Source organism: Schistocerca cancellata, chromosome 9 (genome assembly GCF_023864275.1).
Source record: "Schistocerca cancellata isolate TAMUIC-IGC-003103 chromosome 9, iqSchCanc2.1, whole genome shotgun sequence".
Classification (NCBI taxonomy): Eukaryota; Metazoa; Arthropoda; class Insecta; order Orthoptera; family Acrididae; genus Schistocerca; species Schistocerca cancellata.
Window position 1 is genome coordinate 296516409 of NC_064634.1, and position 12154 is coordinate 296528562.

At 46.9% G+C, this 12154-nt stretch overlaps 1 protein-coding gene across 1 annotated transcript in view; it reads right to left on the bottom strand.

Annotated features, from left to right (window-relative positions):
* Positions 1 to 12154, bottom strand: part of LOC126100790 (odorant receptor Or2-like) — a 48780-nt gene that overhangs the window by 25216 nt on the left and 11410 nt on the right. The window contains exon 2 of the mRNA XM_049911412.1: positions 10508 to 10607. Coding sequence (XP_049767369.1) covers positions 10508 to 10607 — 100 coding nt within the window. The remainder of the gene's footprint in view (positions 1 to 10507; positions 10608 to 12154) is intronic.

Here is a 12154-nt window from a genome sequence, read left to right on the forward strand (position 1 = left end):
ATGAATGTGTGGTGTCTTTCGGACACATCCGAAAGAACAGACACCACGCATTCACATAACTGATGCGCCTAACTGAGAAATGGATCCACCTTTTTCAGTGTGGCTGTACAACTACGTCCGACCTTCTATGGGAATCTCAGCGTAGCGAACTTGCAGAAAATGGACTGAGACTGCGGACAGTGACGCTCGACGGGAATGTGGATCGGCCTTGAGGCGTGCCGAGATAGTCCACGCAGTTGCGATAACGCTGTCTCCTGGATGGCGCAGTGGTTAACACTCCTGCCTAGTATGCAGGAGATCCCGGGTTCGAATCGTGGCCCGGTACACATTTTCACTCGTCGCTGCTGATCCCGCGTAACGTCCCAATGCAGCTGACACCAGCGGTCCCCTCACTTTCCTTTCATTTCTTCCCCTCTCCACTTGCAATTTACATATAATGTAACTAGTACTTGAGGTCCCGGCTGGAGTTGACGTCCGATCTGACTCGACATCTGATCTACGGGGGACAGATCTGTGGACTGTGCTCGATACAGAGGCACTTCATTGAAGCTGAAGCAGTTCACATAGACCTGTGTCGGCGAGCATCGGTGCTCATATACAAGCTCTGGAAACACGTCTCAGAGCGTCAGTACAATACGTACTAGAACAGGGCTTCACAACATACATGCTCGCGGAGCAAGCTGTGAGCAGCAAGGCGCGAGCACCGAGCAGCGCGAGCACGCTACCCCCACTACCGGACCACAACGGAGAGTGGGGAAAGTCACGTGGGGCACACAACAGCTGCCGCCAGTCAATGTAAATCCGCGGCCACCTGCAGGGATATCACTCACGAATTATTACTGCGACAAATGAAACAAATAAAGGAGAATGTACACATGTCACATAATTTTATTAGCTTAGTGTATGCCTCTACAGTCGCATTAATTTGTGAACTGTTACACAATAAAAGGTGTCACTGAAGTGTGGGATTCTCGGTTATCTTGTACTTTTTGCCCTTTACAATTGCGTCTATGTTCGGAGTAATTGTTCTTGTGCATTTTAGGCGCAACGTGCAGTTTAAATTTCGATTAGACAATGCGTTTCTCAGGCGCGTCTTGTTACATTTCATTGCAGAGAACAGTTGTTCACAAATATACGTGGAACCGAACATTGATATTATTGTAGCCGCCAGTTTGTGCAAACGAGGAAATCTATCCTGAGGGAAGTGTCTGTAGAATTCCAAAATGTTTTTTTTTTGTTCTGAAATTTGTCTCTGTATTCTCTGTCACACTGCAGGTCAATAATTTCTTGCTCCAGCTCAGGACGAATCTTAAATATTCGCTGAATATGGAGATAACAGATCAAAATCACTGTCTAGTGCTGTCAGATCTTGAATGCGCTGATCAACTACACTATGTGAATAACGTTCACAGTCTTTGAGAACATCTTCCATGGATGATAATTTAGGAAAATGAGCTAGGTTTCCTGTTTCCAGCTGACTCACCCAAAGTGCCAATTTCATTTTAAAAGCTCGTATTCGATCTATGAAATGAGTAATTAGCAGATCTTTACCTTGTAGTGAAATGTTCAAAGCATTCAGATGGATAGTTAGAGCTGCTAAGAACGCGAGATCACATTCAAACGTGCGCGCGCATTTCCCCTCCCTCCCTACTTCGCGACCTTGCACCTCCTCGCGAGCACGTGCCTGAGCAGACGCGAGTACTCGCGCTCAAAACCGGCCAGTTGTTAAGCCCTGTACTAGAATGTCATAATTTACCAAAAATTATATAGAAAATACACCAAATTATGTATACATCATCTGTATAACAGTGCTTATACACTGAAGCGCCAAAGAAACTGGTTTAGGTATGCGTACTCAAATACTGACATATGTAAACAAGCAGAATACGGCACTGCGGTTGGCAACGCCTATATAAGACAACAAGTGCCTGGCGCAGTTGTTAGATCGGTTACTGCTGCTACAATGGCAGATTACCAAGATTAAAGTGAGTCTGATCGTGGTGTTATAGTCGGTGCACGAGCGATGGGACACAGCACCTCAGAGGCAGCAATGAAGTGGGTATTTTCCCGAACGACCATTTCACGAGTATACCATGAATATTAGGTATCCGGTAAAACAAACGAATGAAGAGAATCGTTCAACGTAACAGTAGTGCAACCCTTCTGCAAACTGCTGCACATTTCAGTGCTGGACCATCAAGTGTCAACGTGCGAATTATTTAACGAAACACCATCGATATGGGCTTTCGCAGCCGAAGGCTCATTCGTGTACCATTGATGATTGCACGACACAACGCTTTACGCCTCGCCTGATTCCGTCAACATCGACATTGGACTGTTGATGATTGGAAACATGTTGCCTGGTCGGACGAATCTCGTTTCAAATTGTATCGAACGAGTGGAGACAACCTCATGAACCCATGGACCCTGCTTGCCAGCAGGGAATGTACAAGCTGGTTGAGACTCTGTCATGGTGTATGACGTGCGCTGTTGGAGTGATGTGGGACTATCTGATAGCCTAGATACGATCTGACAGGTGACACGTACTTAAGCATCCTGTCTGATCATCTGTACCCATTCACGTCCATTGTGCATACCGACGGACTTGGGCAATTCCAGCGGAACAATGCGACACCCCACAAGTCCAGAATTGCTAGAGAGAGAGTGGCTCCAGGAACACTATTCTGAATTTAAACACTTTCGCTGGCCAACAAACTCCTCAGACATGAACATTATTGATTATATCTGGGATACGTTGCAACGTGCTGTTCAGAAGAGATCTGCACTCCCTCGTACTCTTACGGATTTATGGACAGCTCTGCAGAACTCATGGTGTCAGTTCCTTCCACCGCTGCTTCATATATTAGTTGGGTCCACGCCACGTCGTGTTGCAGCACTTCTGCGTATTAGCGAGGCCTGTACACGATATTAGGCAAGTGTACCAGTTTCTTTGGATCTTCAGTGTGTTTTGTAAACATACGACATCGTAGCTGTAAAACTGTCAAACCACTGTCGTAACAAGTTAATTACTGCCTTAGTGCAGCAGATATAGAACGGCACTCAAAATACAGTTCCAACGATATTATATGTGTGACAATCCATGTACGCAATATACATTATGTGATCAAAAGTATTCGGGCACCCCCAAAAACATACGTTTGTATTATTAGGTGCATTGTGCTGCCACCTGCTGCCAGGTGCTCCATATCAGTCACCTCAGTAGTCATTAGACATCATGAGAGAGTGGAATGGGACGCTCCACGGAAATCACGGGCCGGCCGGTGTGGCGGAGCGGTTCTAAGCGCTTCAGTCTGGAAGCGGGCGACCGCTACGGTCGCAGGTTCGAATCCGGCTTCGGGCATGGATGTATGTGATGTCCTAAGGTCAGTTACATTTAAGTTCTAGGGGACTGATGACGTCAGATGTTAAGGCCCATAGTGCACAGAGCCATTTGGAAATCACGGACTTCGAATGTGGCCAGGTGATTCGGTGTCACTTGTGTCATACGTGTGTACGCAAGATTTCCACACTCTTAAACATCCCTAGGTCAACTGTCTCCGATATGATAGTAAAGTGGAAACGTTAACGGACACGTACAGCACAAAAGCGTACAAGCCGACCTCGTCTGTTGACTGGCATAGATTGCCGATATTTGAAGTGGGTCGTAATGCATAATAGGCAGTCATCTATCCAGACCATCACACAGGAATTCCAAACTCCATCAGGATCCACTGCAAGTACTATGACAGTTAAGCGGGAGTTGAGGAAACTTGGATTTCACGGTCGAGCGGCTGCTCATAAGACACAAATCACGCCGGTAAATGCTAAACGACGCCTCGCTTGGTGTAAGGAGCGTAAACATTGGACGATTGAACAGTGGAAAAACGTTGTGTGGAGTGACGACTCACGGTACACAATGTGGTCATCCGATGTCAGGGTGTGGGTATGGCGAATGACCGGTGAAATTCATCTGCCAGTGTGTCTAGTGAAAACAGTAAAATTCGGAGGCGGTGATGTTACGGCGTGGTTGTGTTTTTCATGGACGGGTCTTGCACCCCTTGTTATTTTGCGTGGCACTATCGCAGCAAATACCTACATGGATGCTTTAAGCACCTTTTTGCTTCCCACTGTGAAGAGCAATTCGGGGATGGCGATTGTATTTTTCAACACGATCGAGCACCTGTTCATAATGCACGGCCTGTTGCGGAGTGGTTACACGACAATAACATCGCTATAAGGGACTGGCACGCACAGAGTCCTGATCTGAATCCTAAAGAACACCTTCGGGATGTTTTGGAACGACGACTTCGTGCCAGGCCTCACCGACCGACATCGATACTTGTCCTCAGTGCAGCACTTTGTGAAGAATGGGCTGCCATTCCCCAAGAAAGCTTCCAGCACCTGACTGAACGTTTACCTGCGAGAGTGGAAGCTGTAATCTAGGCTAAGGGTGGGCCAATACCAAATTGAATTCCAGCATTACCGATGGAGGGCGCCACGAACTTGTAACTCATTTTCAGCAAGGCGTGCGGATACTATTGATGACATTGTGTGTTGTGTTGGCAGAAGAGCCAACACCATGTTACTAGTGGAGGCCGAAATGCACGCGTTTTAGCTCACGCAGGCTGGCGTGAGGAGGGAAGGACTCTACTGACGTGAGGTCTGGAACATGATAAAGAATTATAATTCAGAAAGCGGACGTAAGTAGTTGGATACTTAACTTTAATCCATTAATGATGAACGTCGCTCTTGACGCTACATGATTCACAATATTATCTTTTCAGAAGACATATAGCAACTGAATATGGCACCTTGCTAGGTCGTAGCAAATGACGTAGCTGAAGGCTATGCTAAACTGTCGTCTCTGCAAATGAGCGCGTATGTAGACAGTGAACCATCGCTAGCAAAGTCGGCTGTACAACTGGGGCGAGTGCTAAGGAGTTTCTCTAGACTAGACCTTCCGTGTGGCAGCGCTCGGTCTGCAATCACTGATAGTGGCGACACGCGGGTCCGACGTATACTAACGGACCGCGGCCGATTTAAAGGCTTCCACCTAGCAAGTTTGGTGTCTGGCAGTGACACCACATAGTGTACCTACAAGTAAATAGCAATCCATGCTCAATTTTCTACTATAACATACAAATGCATGATGACAATAACGTCAGCCACGTTGCACCGAATGTCACTGGATAACGGCAGTTTAGGCGAAATGGATCGATAGTGAAAGTTGAAGAAATAAATATTACTACCAAGCAGTAGTGAGTTGCTGGGCTGTGATGCGTATGGTGCACTAACGGTGATCCTCCCTTGTGTTGGTTGGACGTGATCGATAGGAACCTTGACGACGAGTACGCCTTCCCCCACGTTCCCATACCGTCCAACACTGGCCCACTGTCACATCTGAATACCCCACAAATCTGGACTTCGCACGATTCGACCAGACGGTCAAATAGAGACCCACAATGGGAGCCTTTAGAGCTCTGCCTCACATGAGTAAGCGGCTTCTCCGTGTTTCTCGCAGTGATCGCTTAACATGTGACACTATTCACACGCCTTACAAATCATATCAGGCCTGATAACAACGCTAACTCGAACAACACTAATGCATTGTGGTGGTCCTTCTAACTGCCACAGAGAGTTGCAATCATTTACATACATGGCGATTGTCATCCGACCATGTTTTCAAGATGTTTCATGATTTTGTCAGGCAGCCTAAATCATAACAAACTAGTAACCTTAACGATAAGCTTAACAAAAATTCGTCACTGCAGTGGGGGATACGTCTCTGAACATTTAGCGCATTGCACGGAACAATAACTGTTAAATAAGTGTGCCTTATTCTCCACTGATAAAATACCCAGCAATACATCACTAGATCCTTGCTAATTTTCTCAGTACCGCCCGTAGAGTCCATACAGCGTAGAATACAAAGTGGGAGAAGTAGATCACTCAGGATTCAGAATCAGAGCTCGACAGCTTCAGTGTCGTGTATGCCCTTCCCGTGCGTTAATCGCAACACCGTATCTACTGGTCTCTAGAGCTCACTTTTCGTTATGCATTACCATTCTTCAACGGACAGTCCGTGAAGAATTTATGGCGCAGTAGGACAACCACGAACACTCTACACGTGCTCTGTGGGACTGAAGACTGGTCTGATCGCTGACCATTCTAACCTCCCCTAGCCATCCCAGGTCATGCTCAGTACGTACAGGTGTTTCAGAAGTGGTGGTCAATATTCAGGGATATAACAGGAATGATCATTCGAAACATGGGATGTAAAACGCATACCTTAAGAGCTAGGAGCAATTCTTGATCTTCGATACTGTGAAAAAAATCTCTTCTACTGCAGGCTCTTTGCTTTCCATATTTTTGGAAGTGGTAGTATGGATCAAAACAAGAAAAAAATGTCCTGTAAACATGTGCTCGAAAATGAACACCTTAAAAGTTATGATCGCTTGTTGATTAGAGGAGTTGTGTTTCAAAACAGCGAAGATGAACAAGTGCTCATAGCTCTGAAGTTATGTGTTTTAGGGCACATGTTTACTGGACTTTTTTTCTTGTTTTAGTCTATATTACCACTTCCCAAAATATGGAAAGCAAAGAGCTCGCAGTGGAAGAGATTTGTTTCACAGCATTGAAGATCAAGACGCTCATAGCTCTGAAGGTATGCGTTTCAGACGCCATGTTTACTTGACTTTTTGGTTTCGAATGGTTATTCCTGTCACATCCTTGAATATTGAGCATGACTTCTGAAACACCCTGTATAAATTGTCTCTATCGTGCGGGAAATGGAACTAACGACCGATAACATATGCAGCACCCACCAAATAGTCTACCAGGATCTGCTTGATTTACTTCTTGACGTACGCCACGCATAGCGACAAGATCCGCACAGCCGTCGGTATTAGTGCTATTTCAGACCATCACAGAACCGTCTGCAAATATGTGGATTTTCTGGACAGCATATGGAGCATTCTATTCACCGCTTCGCCTCACGCACTTACACACACCTCACCTCACGCCACGAAAAATATCGAACCGTAAACAACACACGTCTCTAATGCTATATTGCCAATGGAAGTGCCTAGTCAGAACACAAGGTGAGGAACGTGAAGTCTCTGTCTTACCGATGTACTCTGACAGAACTTTCGGATTGTAACATGAACGGTACGAACAGGCCGGGCGATTCAGTGGCCCTTTTGAGGTCTTACTACGCTGATCCTAAAATTCCGCCATGCAGATGTTTCCAGATAACTATTATCGTCTGGGGCTATATAAGAGTCGATAACTTGATCTAGCCTACCATGTGCCCTGACTGGTCTCACGGCAGCGATTCCATTTCCGACAACTGGCACGCGGGAATACACTGAAATTTTCTGCTCTACGGCGAAAGATAGAGCTTTCCTGGATCAAGGTGACTGCCTACGTAATTCGTTAAAATGTCGGATGGCATGTACTTGATAGAAAACAATGTCGCTAGGTTAATTTCCTTCGAAATGACAACGTTTCAAAACATATACTTTGTATTGAAGTGTTATATGACATCGGTACATAGGACCAATCCTATATATATGCAGTAGCATGCGAGTAATAAATGTACTGAGCAACAAAGGTTGCAGCCTATCTATGCAATTATGCGGCTTGCAAACCCAGTGCCAGAACAGAGGTAAACAACAGTTGTTACGAAACACGTCCTGCTAATTCTTTTAACAATGAATGATGTGTTGACAAGAGCCATGCGACGAACACAAGGGTGATATCTACACTCCTGGAAATGGAAAAAAGAACACATTGACACCGGTGTGTCAGACCCACCATACTTGCTCCGGACACTGCGAGAGGGCTGTACAAGCAATGATCACACGCACGGCACAGCGGACACACCAGGAACCGCGGTGTTGGCCGTCGAATGGCGCTAGCTGCGCAGCATTTGTGCACCGCCGCCGTCAGTGTCAGCCAGTTTGCCGTGGCATACGGAGCTCCATCGCAGTCTTTAACACTGGTAGCATTCCGCGACAGCGTGGACGTGAACCGTATGTGCAGTTGACGGACTTTGAGCGAGGGCGTATAGTGGGCATGCGGGAGGCCGGGTGGACGTACCGCCGAATTGCTCAACACGTGGGGCGTGAGGTCTCCACAGTACATCGATGTTGTCGCCAGTGGTCGGCGGAAGGTGCACGTGCCCGTCGACCTGGGACCGGACCGCAGCGACGCACGGATGCACGCCAAGACCGTAGGATCCTACGCAGTGCCGTAGGGGACCGCACCGCCACTTCCCAGCAAATTAGGGACACTGTTGCTCCTGGGGTATCGGCGAGGACCATTCGCAACCGTCTCCATGAAGCTGGGCTACGGTCCCGCACACCGTTAGGCCGTCTTCCGCTCACGCCCCAACATCGTGCAGCCCGCCTCCAGTGGTGTCGCGACAGGCGTGAATGGAGGGACGAATGAAGACGTGTCGTCTTCAGCGATGAGAGTCGCTTCTGCCTTGGTGCCAATGATGGTCGTATGCGTGTTTGGCGCCGTGCAGGTGAGCGCCACAATCAGGACTGCATACGACCGAGGCACACAGGGCCAACACCCGGCATCATGGTGTGGGGAGCGATCTCCTACACTGGCCGTACACCACTGGTGATCGTCGAGGGGACACTGAATAGTGCACGGTACATCCAAACCGTCATCGAACCCATCGTTCTACCATTCCTAGACCGGCAAGGGAACTTGCTGTTCCAACAGGACAATGCACGTCCGCATGTATCCCGTGCCACCCAACGTGCTCTAGAAGGTGTAAGTCAACTACCCTGGCCAGCAAGATCTCCGGATCTGTCCCCCATTGAGCATGTTTGGGACTGGATGAAGCGTCGTCTCACGCTGTCTGCACGTCCAGCACGAACGCTGGTCCAACTGAGGCGCCAGGTGGAAATGGCATGGCAAGCCGTTCCACAGGACTACATCCAGCATCTCTACGATCGTCTCCATGGGAGAATAGCAGCCTGCATTGCTGCGAAAGGTGGCTATACACTGTACTAGTGCCGACATTGTGCATGCTCTGTTGCCTGTGTCTATGTGCTTGTGGTTCTGTCAGTGTGATCATGTGATGTATCTGACCCCAGGAATGTGTCAATAAAGTTTCCCCTTCCTGGGACAATGAATTCATGGTGTTCTTATTTCAATTTCCAGGATTGTATATCTACATAATTACTCCGCAAGCCACTTGACGGTGTGTGGCGGAGGGTACTCATGATATCATCAACTGACCCCCCCACTCCCCCCTTTTCCCTTTTCCACCAGCGAATGGTGCATGAGAAGAATTATTATTGGTAAGGCTCTATATTAGCTCTTATTTCTCCAATTTTCTCGTAGTGGTCATTTCGCGAGATATGTCTGGGAGAAAGTAACATGTTGTCCGACTCTTCCCGGGAAGTACTATCTAGAAATTTCAAAAGCATACCTCTCCGAGATGCACGACGCGTCTTTTGTAGTGTCTGCCACTGGATTTGGTTGAGCATCACGTCGACCAAAGGTCGACCAAAGGATCCCGTGACGAAACACATCGCTGTTCGTTGGATCTTCTCTATCTCTTCTAACAATCCTACCTGGTAAGAGTCCCATAATGATGAACAATACTCAACAATAGGTCGAACACGCCCCTTGTTAGCCACTTCTTTGTGAGTGAGTAATATTTAGTTAAGATTCTTCATATAAATCTCAGTATGGCTTTTGATTTTCCTATTTTTCTGTTTTATGTGGCAGCCGGCCTCAGTGGCAGAGCGGTTCTAGGCGCTACAGTCTGGAACCGCACGACCGCTACGGTCGCAGGTTCGAATCCTGCCTCGGGCATGGATGTGTGTGATGTCCTTAGGTTAGTTAGGTTTTAGGAGTTCTAAGTTCTAGGGGACTGATGACCTCAGAAGTTAAGTCCCATAGTGCTCAGAGCCATATGAACCATTTTTTTATGCGGCCTTTACACTTTCAGTTTATCATCCATAGCAGCATTGGGACTCTGCATAATCCAGAAATAGCCCCTTTCCTTTTAAATGTATTATTATTATTTAGTTACTAATAAATAGAAAAGAAAGGGCTTCTTTTTGTAAGTTTTCACAGTCACTTGGTGCGTCGGCAAGCTCTCGAGTTAATTCGTAAATTATATGAGAATGAATACGTGCTTGACATGTAAACTTCTGTTGTTTAGTGCTCAAAGTGACTTAACTCATGTGATGTGTCATTTAGGTGACCTCAACTCCTCCCATCTTGATGGACAAAATCACAGCAAGTGACCATAAGCATGGTCCCACTTGCGAAACATAGCCTCTTCGCGTAATCATACCTTAAATAGCCACGAAAGTCTTGGGGAACGGTTCCTGTTTCCCATGTAATCATCGATATTTAAATTTTCCGTATTTATTTTAGACTGATTAAGGCGAGCACCAGGATGGTTCCTTACAATAAGCTAATGGAACTTTAAAATCAAATCTCCTGCCTTTCATTCCCAACTTGAGACACTCACCGAAATTACAGTGATGGCTGTCAAACAAATGACGAGCGTGCTGGTGAAGAACTGAATGAGAACTGTAAGGCTCAGCACTGACTCCATCTCGTCTACACACCTGAAACATATATACACTCGTGGAAAAAATAGCAACACCATAAAATAATTAATACAGTGTAATGAAATTTCTCTAATACGTTTGTCTAGGTGACTTAATAAGTGATTAACATTTCAAGATGCATGATAGTATAACCGAGAGGTAAGCCATTGAATACTGGTACATTAATAACCGGTGTAACCACCACAATGTTGAACGCAAGCAGGCAAACGTGCATGCATTGTGTTGTACAGGTCTCGAATGTCAGTTTTTGGGGTAGAGTTCCCTGCCTGTTGCAGTTGTTCTGTCAATATAGTGGCCCTTAATGTCCCATATGTGCTCCATTGGAGACGGATATGGTGATAGAGCAGGCAAAGCCAAAATGTCGACACTCTGCAGAGTATGTTGGGTTACAACAGTGGTAATGGGGGAGCGTTATCCAGTTGGAAAACATCCCCCGGAATGCTGTTTATGAATGGCAACAAAACAGGTCTTATCACCAGACTGACCAGTGTAGCACGCACACAGGTTGGTTGCAGGCCTTCAAATGGCCTCCTTCTAACTGACACACGAACATCACTGACACCTAGGCAGAGCCAGCTTTCATCAAAAAACATAACAGACCTCCATCCTCCCCTCCAATGAGCTCTCAATCGACACGACTGACGTCGCAAATGGCGGTGGTTTGAGGTCAATGGAAGGCACGCTCCAGGGTCGGAGCTGTCCTTAAAGCAACCAATTTGCAATAGTTCGTTGTATGACTGGGTACCACTGCTGCTGAAATCGCTGCTGCAGATCCAGTACGATGCACTACAGCCATACGCCGAATACAATGATATTCCCTCTCGGTAGTGCCGCGTGGCCGTCCAGAGCCCTGTCTTCGTGCGACTGTACGTTCTCGTGACCACTGCTGCCAGCAATCATGCACGTCGGCTACATTCCTGCGAAGTCGTTTTGCAGTATCAAAGAAGGAACAGCCCTTAAACCATATCGTTCAAACCCAGTGAGGTGTTGATAACGGGGTCTTCGTCGCCTTATGGGCATTCTTGACTAACAACAACTTTCCACGTCCAGTCTCAAAGGTAATCGGTGCACATTTCATGCTGCGCCGACTCAGTGCGCGTCTGTATTGGGGCGTCTCCTTGCGCTCTGCGCGGCAGCCTATTGTACGGGTCATGCTGGGTGTACTCGACATGCAGCCGCCTGAGTGCTTATAGCGTGGTTTTTAAGTTCAGCAATTGGCATTTTGGTTGTCCGTAACGGCATTTATGCCCTGATGTTGGCTTCCTAGAGTTTATGCCATATCTCTGGTCATTCGTAGCAGACCGCAAGTTTATATTCTTCCGCCTGTGAGTGCATTTTTACGGATTTAATCCTGTTTCTTCGGTCAGTCCCTGTTCACCTCGAGTCTTACCGGTCGACGCCACATTACTCATGCGTCACCCGTACAGACTTTCTCGTACAGATAGACTTGTGCGGTTTTTACGCAAACAATTAAGGTGTTTTTTATTGATGGATTCCAGCCTTAACGGCGCACCGATTCTTACTTGATTTGGTTTAATGTCCTA